The sequence below is a fragment of the Anoplophora glabripennis genome, unplaced genomic scaffold, assembly GCF_000390285.2.
Source record: "Anoplophora glabripennis isolate ALB-LARVAE unplaced genomic scaffold, Agla_2.0 scaffold77, whole genome shotgun sequence".
NCBI lineage: Eukaryota > Metazoa > Arthropoda > Insecta > Coleoptera > Cerambycidae > Anoplophora > Anoplophora glabripennis.
Window position 1 is genome coordinate 953,465 of NW_019416717.1, and position 11,399 is coordinate 964,863.

General features: G+C 32.5%; 1 protein-coding gene across 1 annotated transcript in view; it reads right to left on the bottom strand.

Annotated features, from left to right (window-relative positions):
- LOC108904410 (serine protease persephone-like) overlaps window positions 1–8,026 on the bottom strand; it is an 80,241-nt gene extending 72,215 nt beyond the window's left edge. The window contains exon 1 of the mRNA XM_018706958.1: window positions 7,880–8,026. Coding sequence (XP_018562474.1) covers window positions 7,880–7,964 — 85 coding nt within the window. The 5' untranslated portion in view covers window positions 7,965–8,026. The remainder of the gene's footprint in view (window positions 1–7,879) is intronic.
- Between the last annotated feature and the right edge of the window lie 3,373 nt (window positions 8,027–11,399).

Sequence of the window (11,399 nt, forward strand, 5' to 3'; positions counted from 1 at the left end):
AGAACAAAAAGTTTTGCTCTCCTGATTTTCGGCTTTAGCGTCATTATTGTATATATATTGAACTATAGTTTTCGAAAGATTTATCACTTTTTGTTTATAATTGACATTTTTACAGCAACTTTAAAAAATCGACGTTTTATACCGTTTTTTCAATCTCACGTCTTTGTTATTGCAAATTTCGTAATAGGACCACCGCCATTTTGTAGCTATTTTTGTTACGAACAAAATCATGTCCTAAGCATTTTTTTGTACAAAGTCATCCCGCTGTTATTTACAGAAAACTACTAAAAAAAAAATTTTTCACGATTAAATTGTTAATAACTTTTTTTCATGAAAAAATACTTTGTCAGCAAATTAACCTGTTATTGTACTCATCATTTAAAGTAGGCCTGTGTAGTTATTTCCGGGTTATCTTGGTTTGACACAGGCCGAACTTCTACCAACTGGACTATACTTATCGATTGGTTTGTCGGGCCTAAGTTGATTTAAATCGTAAAAAAATACAAGTTTAACTAAAAGGTGAAGTTTAATTACACTAGAATATTCCCAAATATTAACAAATAAACGTGGTAGAATGTTTTTTTTTTCAAAATAGCTATTGTTTAGATAAAAAGTAAGTTATATTCATATTGGATTGGCTCAAAAAAATCTTTGCATATCAGACTTCATTGCAATATTTTAAAAAATTAAATAAGAAAATTGAAATTGAAAAATTGAAGGCCCGTAACAATTAATAAATTGCAAAATTGCACGAAGGTAACTTGATCTAAATCGGTTTTCATACAAAGAGCTACTCTTAAGGTATAGCCCATTCTCTTCCAGACACCTTGTATATAACTTTAAATAGATTTTTATTTTTAATATTATTGATACAGTTTCACTATTTAATTAAAAACAAATTTAATCTGTTCCTACAAGCTTAAGCAACAAAATTTATAAGATTATCATAAATTGTTTCAAACCACACGACGCTAATTATGAGATTAACTTCCTTTCATAAATTATGTATACTTAATATCAAATTCAAATTAGATTCGAAAATGATAAACAGAACTACAGCCAATAAATAAAAATATTTATAAAAGTGTCTTTATATTACAATTTATAATTATATCATTTTTAATTTTGCTCTGATCTATTTCACTTCAGATTTCTCTTATTCAATGTTAATCATGGGATGTAGGTGTGTGGAAATAAACACCACCAACTATATTAAAATTTTTAACAAATAAAGTTTTTTTAAGATTAAGTCCTTAAATTGTCTAGGGTCAATGTAGAGTTTATTATTATTTTGTATTACTGATATGAGATACAGTACATTACATCGCCATAAATGTTAATAATGATGACTCACGAACAGATATTCACAAAAAAAAATCATATTCCCGTTTGATTTTAGCTGGAAATTTCTTACCAGGTGCTTTACAAATTCAGTAGGTAATAGTCCAAATATGGATAACACCTCTAGTTTTTCGTCAATATCGAATTAAATAAACTTAACAAAATATCGTCTTTAAGAAATAGTTGTACTATAAATGAAATCATTATTTATTTAGGTTGCTTGCTGAAGCTTTCCTGAAATCAAATCTGGGAATTCCAAATAATTTAATAATAAGTATATAAAAAAATGGAAAATGCAGTTCTCATTTTGCGTTCATTTGTTTATTAAGGGTATTTAATATCTGGCTCAAGACACCCTACTGATTACAATAATGATTTTTGAAGTGCGATGGTCACTTTTCTTATGACAGCCAAGATGACCAAATAGCACAGGCTCCTTTATTTTTATCAAAGTCAACTGGGATTCTTAAAACCTTATCACATATTGCTGATGTAATGTGGCATTTTCAAGTCACTTTCGTATCGACAGAGCGTGGGAAAATCCTAACTGTCACAAATGAAAGTAAAAAATAACATTCAAATTTCCGGTTGAAATATCTTGTATTTGTAATTTTTTTCTTCGTTTAACTATACTAACTCTATGAAAGGCCGATATAGCATGCATAAGAAAAAAGACTTTTACATCTCAAGCACAGTGAAGGGTAGGTAATGAAAACTTACTTCACCGTTAGAACCAATAGAACTTACGCCCAAGAAACTAAATTTCATAAATTTATTTTGTCAGTGAATGAGTTAGAGGGTAAAATTGAAGAAAATATACAGGGTGTTTCGCATAAAAACTGACACAGAGCATGTAGGGAAACTCAAAATATGGTGATTTAACGCAACTTACCTTTATACTAAGTCAGTTATACTGAAAAGTTTAATGAACAATTTTAGAGGGTTGGTAAGAGATGACGCACCATTAAAATTGACAATCTTTTAACCTGTTGGCGGAATTAAAAAATTATTTATGTATTTTATGAGGAATTTAATTCTAAAACTTTTGTTTAAAATCAAACTTTGTGACATTTCACACAAATAAATTGGCAATTAATTTGACATTCAGCACAAAGAAATTTGCAATTAATTTAATTTAAAGCTATTAATCATAGAAAGTGAATGTGAAATGGGCCGCACATTCCCTGAAGTGAGGAAAATGGCAGAGAATGTTGATGACCAACTCCTGCCAGAAAAGTCGAAACAACTTTACGTAAAAGCATACACAGTTTTTAAAGATTGGTGACTGTTGTCAAAAAACGTCGTCAGGAAATGTCCTACTAGCATACTTTAAAGAGCACGAGGATAATAAAAAGGCATCCAGTCTACGGTGTACTTTTTCAATGTTAAAGGCAACCCTAAAATTAAAAGAAAATATTGACCTTGGAAGATATAACTGGCAAGTGTCAAACTTATTAAGTGTCATTTTCATTATTTACCTTGGTTAATAAATCATTATTCACCCAGGTCAAAAAGATAGAAGTTTACGCGTCAAAGATAGGTCGATAATGGTGGGCTTATAGACTAGTAGTGGAAAATACATTGTAGCTGTATTATTTAAAATAATCGAAAATTCAAAAGATGGCTATGAATTTAAACGTCAAACTTGACGATCAGGAAAAAAGTTGTTGAAGTAAAAATAATTTAATAGAAAAACAAACAACTTAAACAACAGAAATAACATACAATTTACACTGATAAGTTATAGAAATTGTTCAAAATGATCACCGTTTTCTCTCAGGCATNAATGGCACTCTTCTCTACCGTGGTTTATATAGTATTTTTTCCACTACTAGCTACTACATCTTAAAACGAGTTTTATGCAGTTTTACGAAATTTGAATAAATACTCTAAAAACGCTGAAAGCATGTACAAGAATCAAGTGGGTAGGTACTCTTTTGTTTAAAATCAAACTTTGTGACATTTCACACAAATAAATTGGCAATTAATTTGACATTCCGCACAAAGAAATTTGCAATTAATTTAATTTAAAGCTATAAATCATAGAAAGTGAATGTGAAATGGGCTGCACATTCCCTGAAGTGAGGCAAATGGCAGAGAATGCTGATGACCAACTCCTGCCAGAAAAGTCGAAACATCTTTACGTAAAGCATACACAGTTTTTAAAGATTGGTGTCTGTTGTCAAAAAATGTCGTCAATACCTCAGGAAATGTCCTACTAGCATACTCTAAAGAGCACGAGGATAATAAAAAGGCATCCAGTCTACGGTGTACTTTTTCAATGTTAAAGGCAACCCTAAAATTAAAAGAAAATATTGACCTTGGAAGATATAACTGACAAGTGTCAAAATTATTAAGTGTCATTTTCATTATTTACCTTGGTTAATAAATCATTATTCACCCAGGTCAAAAAGATAGAAGTTTACGCGTCAAAGATAGGTCGATAATGGTGGGCTTATAGACTAGTAGTGGAAAATACATTGTAGCTGTATTATTTAAAATAATCGAAAATTCAAAAGATGGCTATGAATTTAAACGTCAAACTTGACGATCAGGAAAAAAGTTGTTGAAGTAAAAATAATTTAATAGAAAAACAAACAACTTAAACAACAGAAATAACATACAATTTACACTGATAAGTTATAGAAATTGTTCAAAATGATCACCGTTTTCTCTCAGGCATTCTTCGTCGAAAGTCTACTCTAGAACTGCTAATTGTAATGCGATTTCACAATTCTACTCGAGACGCAACTGGCGAGGAATACACAAATTATTTTTGTTCCCCAAAGAAAGAAGACACATTTGTCTCTAACGATATTACTAAAATGAGGGGGTGCTTCATCATGCTTAAACCAATGTTCCAGTCTGAGTTGTAGACGCACCTCCTCAAGTAGATTCGGGAGTGTTTTGGAGAAATTCTAAAGTTTCACCTAACTGAGATATACATTTTTTTCGAAATTTGAAACTCCACTTTCAAGGCCTATAACTTCTCAAGGGTGCAGCTTAGTATAAGAGTAAGTTGCGTTAAATCACCATATTTTGGGTTCCCCTATATGCCCCAGCTCTGTGTAGGTTCTTATGCGAAACACTCTATATGTAAATGTATATTTTAATTTTACTAATCTCCTATTTTTAATTGAGTAATGTTCACTCAACTATTTATCTGTCATATTGGTTTACAACACCTAATAGAACTAAAATCAATTCTTGATTACAACTAAGTAAATGTATTTGTTGTCTGTCCAAACTCCGCATCGTAGGAGGACTAGTGTATGGTAGCTTTTTAGGGTTGTTGTTTATGATAGCTTAAGAACTGTGTACCTTTTGAGGATTTCGCCATAGGTAGAATTGACCTAGGCGAGCAGCTTGAGGCGCTGTGTGAGCTTTAAGTTCGTATAGATTTTGAGCATGTTACAATGTATTTGACACGAGATATTATAGTTATAAACATTTGCATATAGAATAGTTTTACAAATTTTGATCGTGCTGCAAGCACTGGCCAGGCACCCATCCCTAGTTATTATTATATCCGCCAATTACCGGAGTTGACGTTCCATCGCACCCACCGCAGCTTCTACGTGCGTCTCTCTTCTTCGTTTTAGGGCGGCTTCCTGACCCCTACCTGGATTCCGAGTCTAACTTTTTTTGCATCTCGGAAATGTGGGCTGCTACGTGGGGGGTAGTTTAGGATGCATTAACCGGTTTTTGTAAGCGTACGGCGGGAAGATCGGTGAAAACGTCTAATTCCCGCGTTGCATTATTCTGAAAGGAGCTGTTAACCGCATCAGTCTTCGTCAACGTCGACTATTACGGATATCGTTTTGAGGGCGCTTGGAGCGGTTTTTGAGCGCGACGACGGGATTTTGGAAAGATAGGTGAAATTTCCAATTTTCGCTGTGCAGGAGCTATAGGTGCTTTGCAACATTATCCTTAACCCTGGCTAAACGATCGATTTGGTTTGAAACAGTTTTTTTCGGCTTTATGATCTCGAATAGAAAGTGCAGTGAATTGTCGAGGACTACCACCACGCACGTTCAACATAGCTACTCACAATTAAGCACCAAAAGACAATTAAAAACCTAAAATAAATGAATAATCGTTCGATTACAGGCAGCTCTGTTTCTCTCTTTTCTGTTTACTACAAAGAAGCAACATACTATTTACGGCCACAATTTTTTACCTTTGGGACGATTCCAGTACCTAGTTCTCAAAAAGTTTCACTGTTTTTATTATTATTTTAAGTCCCGCTAACAACCATGTCCTTAATAAAATTTCGTAATACTGTCAAATCTTTTCTGTTGAAACACTGTTTTTATCGTGTTGACGAATCGAATTTTAATTAATGTAAGCCATAACCACATAACATACTTTGTACGTATGTATAATATTATATTATTATTGAGTTCAAATGTACTTTTTTGTATATAAAGTGGTCAAGTGGTAAGTAAGTAAGTAAGTAACGATTTTGGTTATTGAAAATGCTTTTTATAAATGCATTTTATCTACCACTAAAAAATCCTCTCCAACTTTGTAAACAACCTACACATAATTACTATAATATTAAATTGATATGTTTTGCTTTATTCAAACAAGTTTTATATAAAAAAAAAAAAGATATAATAATTTAAATTCTCGGGAATATGAATATATGTATTTCACGGACACGCAGTACACAAGTGTTGGTTGTTCAAAATGTTGGCGACAAACGTCCACACGATTTTCTTTCTGTTGTTCGGTCATCAAACCAGGAACAAATTTTGCTGCAACTCGATGCATGTGCAATTATTTGGTCAAAATTTTTCATGGTATCACCAAACTGAGATTCTAAACTCTTCTGCAATTTCTCTGGCAGTCAAGCGAAAATTTGCACACTTCAGATCTTTGACTTTTTGTACGTGGGACTCATTAGTTGAAGTCGAAGGCCATCCTGATCGAAGATTATCTGCAATGACTGACTTCTTGTTTTAAAAGTTGAAACGTTTCCGTGATAGTTTTCCTCAGTTCACGCAAAATTGTACGTTGCATCGTTGTACTCAAATAACAATATCACGAAAACTAAATGAGATATTAATATGAGATAGAAGGTTGTGCGCAACGCAGTCCTGCCAACCACATATCACTAAATATCTCCATTAATACGTAATTCAAGCGTAATAATAAAGTTCATTTATTTTCTGAACAAACCTCGTATACGTATACGAAAGTAAAAATTTTCGGACAAGTAAGACACATCATTTATTACAGACTGTTAATTAAGTACGTACACAAACTTTAAGGGGTGAATGTTTTGAGAGATATTAAACCAAAAAGGTTAAATATAAACATAGATCCGCAAAACCCCAGAAGTTTGACGCCACTAAATATTTTGAAAATTCTTCCATAAAAGTTTCCATAAAAAAGATGTCTTTCATTTTATTCAAAAAACGAACTATTTTCTATTTATTATATGTTCTTTCATTTACATTAAACCTAATTCTAGAACCACTTGTTTCGCAAGAAAAACATATGATTTTTGTTTTGTAAATATACAATTTTAAATACGACGTAATCATGACAAGTCTGAGAACATAATCGGCCAAATTCTTTTTTATTTTTATTTTTTAGGACATTCCTTGCTACTTCTAACGAAGTACAAAATTTCTATGTAATTGAATGTTTTCAAACTTGTCATAATTAGTTTTTATTTAAAATTTTTTAAACTGTGTTTCTAGCAAAAAATTCTGGTGACCTTTCTTGAGAAACGAGTAGAATTAAATTTTAATAATCTGTCATTATAAAGTGATTGTAGAAAAAAATATTTTTCGAAATTAATAATTACACTAGAAAATAATTCATTATTTTAAATGTGTAAATTTATTATTATCCACAGATTAAAAATGACAATGAAATACAATAATTTCAAACCAATTTGACACATTTATAATCAGAAAAATAAGGGATAATAAAACATAATAAAACGTAAATAAAATTTAAAAAAATACCTATTTACAAGTAAATTATTATTAGCCCGATAGAGCTAGACATTATTCATAATGCTCGCACATTATTAATACTGCCCGCATTAATCACCTGGTCCATAACATATACATTTTGTTTCAAATTAAGTTTCTTCAAATTTTTTTTCTATCCATATGTAAAAAGTTAAGGAAAGATTAGATGTTGCATTAACAAAAATGAAGACAATAGACGCAAATCTCCAAAAAAAATTGGAATACTTATATTCATAATTCCATATATCCATATATCACAAGGGGTACAAGTAACAAGTAAACATCATTATTCAGTTTGCATAGCAACTGGAAAAATAGATATAGAAAAACCAATGACACATTTTTTTTCTCAATAAACTTATTGTTAGTTACGTTCAAAATTCACTGAAACGTTTATTTTTTTATAAGCACCCATGTTAAAGTACTTATAATCCTATATCAACACCATGTCGAGAACATCAAAATAAATAACACTGTTGTGTTAAAACAAAGTCACAGACTACCTTCTTTCAAGAAATATGAACAAAAAAAAATATTAAAACACTCACCATACAATACAGCATTATCTACTAGTTGTAAGTAACATTGAAGAACGACATATAAAATACATAAATAGCCTCGCCATTGGCACATAATCTCCAAGTATTTATTGGTAATACCTTAATAAACTGAACCAACACTGACCACCGCCGCGATTAAACGCAAACTGACTAAAAATATACGAATAAACAAAGTTGTTTAGCCGGATAATCATCATAACTCTTGATGATAATTATTTAAATGCGCAAGCTCATTATGTCTATATTTATTTTCTACTCTATTTGTATACAGGGTGTCCCCATTTTATGTATGCATGGAACCGCTACAAATTTCTTAAGTTCACAATGAAATGTTTTAACTTAACTTACCTCTATCCAGAGTTGCTTCGTTTAGTCGCTAGAATGTATCGAAGTTGGCAAAAAAAATAAGTTTTTCCAAATAACTCTAAAATGGTTTATCTAATTTAAACGAAATTTCGAATACTTAGTAGTACTTATGCACTGAAGTCACATTTTGATATAGTAACAGAAATAATTACATATACAGGTTGTTACAAATTCGCTTCTCACTACAGGGATCTCGAAAACGGTAAGAGATACAAACTAGCTTAAATGGGGGCAAAGTTGCGTAGGCAGGGGACCAACATTATGCCTCTAAAAAATCAAGGCTAACATGATTAGTTTTCGAAATATTTGAAAAAAAACGAAATTTTAGAAATCCGTTTTTGTTTAATTTCAGCCTTGTATGAGGTGATATTGAAAAAAGAACATTTTCTCATGGCCACATTTTGGCCTCTATCAAATGGCATAATCAATTTTTATATGTAACGTTTCGTCTCTCCAGGACCATCATCAACTTCATTTTCTTAAATACGACCATGGAAATTGTATTACATTTTTTGCAAGCCTTCATGACCCCCAATACTGTCTGCCTACAGCTAGGGTTTGCAATCCCGCATTCCGCGTTACAGCATTCCAGCAATTTCCCGCATGTCAATGAGACCTGCGGAATTCCCGCATTTGTGCGGTAATTCCCGCGCGGGAAATTTTTGAATAGAACACGTCCGTTTAGCGACATAGCGCATGGCGCGCGCGAGCGCCCCGTTTGGTTTGCGTGCGAGAAAAAAAGTGTTTACAAAGTAAAATTTTATATATAACTAATAGTTTTGTCTTCTTGTATGTTACTTTAATTATACTATACTGCCCTACTTCGGAAAAAGACCGTATATGCAGTTTTGTGACAAATTGAGAAAATTACATTTTTGAAATCTATATCGCATTATACATTACCCATCTATAAATATCAAAAATATCGTTTTTGTTTCTTTAAATTTAAAAATTTGTACATTTTAAATTTCTATTATTGTCACTTAGCAGACTTATGTACATGTATTTCATTAAGAGGTACATAGTATAAACGCCGCATGTGACCACATACGGCTTTCTTCTCTAGCAGAAGCGTTGAAATACGATGTTTTTAACAAATTAAATTCGTATGTGTTTACATGCGTTGTTTTAAATTAAACAACAATTAAATATTATTTGCAACACAATATATTAAAAATTGTAAAATACCCTGTAAAAACATCCAAAATATCATGTATAGGATGTACATGTTCTGGTTCTTCTATTAATTTCTGTTGAAAATGTAGCACATACTGCACATACGGCATTTTTACCTAGCAAAATCTTAAATTTATTAAGACAAAACAACATTTTCGACGCTGTTTTTATTGAAATTGCAATGTTTTCTAACATTCTTCAAATACATTAAAAAATATTTGTTTTTCGTTTGCCGTTACCGAAAAAATCAAGTTATTACCTTAATTAGTAAATGAATGACAGCCAAATGAAGTATGCCTAATATCTCTTTGCAATTTTCTCTAAACTGTCATATTCCGAAGTATATTATCGATGTATCTAGCAAATATTTTTTTAGAAATTGTTACTACGATTAAATTACTAACCTAACCTAGATGTTTATAAATTTAGTAATTTAACAGCAACAAGTACGTTAAGTAACTAGAGACATAATAATATCTATGTAAAAATAACAAAAATACCTATTATATTATTGATGTGTTGAATTCTGTTGGTTCTTAGTTAATAAACATAGTTTTTAATCTATATAATGCTTATTTGTTGATTTTTAAATACCAAGAATTATTTATATTTCATTTGATTAAATATAAACATTCCACAATAATAGCATTATTATTTTCATATATAAATACAGGGTTATCCATTTTGAGCTTGGGATAGTAAAGCCCTGCCAATTGATACTTGTCAAATGTCACTATCATCCAGACTGGTATTTGTTTAGTTAAAGGTTTGCCATTTCACAATATGGAACGTTTTACGACCGAACAAGCGTTAAAATTATTAAATTATGCTACGAAAATGGTAGATCTTCGGTGACCTTATTTCGCGCATTACGCGGAGATTATGATTGACATAATCGTCCATCCCAGCAAACAACCACCAATACAGTGACAAAATTCCAAGAGACTGAATCGGTAACAGACATCGTAAGACCTGTGCATCATCGTTTTGCCCATTCAACCGAAAACATAGCCGCTGTGAGTGAAAGTGTTAACTATGACCCGAATCATTCGACTCCAAGTCGAGCTCAGCATTTGGGCCTGTCATATGGCACATTCTGGCGCATTTTGCATTTGGACTTGCATCTTCATCCGTATAAAGTTCAACTCCCGTAAGAACTCAAGCCGGCTGGCCATAGATTGCGCCGTGAGTACACCAATTGGGTGCTAGAACAACAAACCACCGATCCTGATTTTTCGAGGAAAATCTTCTTTAGTGATGAGGCCCATTTCACGCTCGGCTGCTATGTTAATAAGCAAAATTTCCAAATCTCAGGTAGTGAGCAGCCACAAGTGACTGCTGAGAGACCATTGGACACGCAGAAAGTGACTGTGTACATTGTGGGCCGGCGGCGTCGTCGAGCCGTACTTCTTCGAGAACGACAAAGGAGTCACCGTTACCGTCAATTCTCAGCGGTATGCCGCCATGATCATCGACTTTTTTTTGGCCTGAAATTGAAGACTTTGATCTGGACGATATGTGGTTTCAACAAAATGGGGCCACATGCCACACAACGCAGCCAGTTATGGCTCTATTGCGCGAGAAATTCCCAGTACGCGTAATTTCGAAATTCGGCGATGTGGCTTGGCCACCAAATTCTACGAATTAACGCCTTTGGATTTCTTTTTGTGAGGCTATGCGAAAGACCGTGGTTATGCGAACAATCCCACAACTTTGGAGTAATTGAAGGACGAGATACGTCAAGTTATGGCCGAATTATTGCCCGAATTGTGTGAAAAAGTCTTCTAAAATTACCTCAAAAAGATTGAGTCCTGCAAACGGTTCCGTGGTGGACATTTGAATGATATCGTTTTTCACGCATAATGGCATAGTCCAAACTTTATTATGTAATAAAAGTTCCATCGAAATTTAAATATTCAATGTGTTTTTTTAAACTTTACTTTCCCAAGGAGAAAATGGATAACCC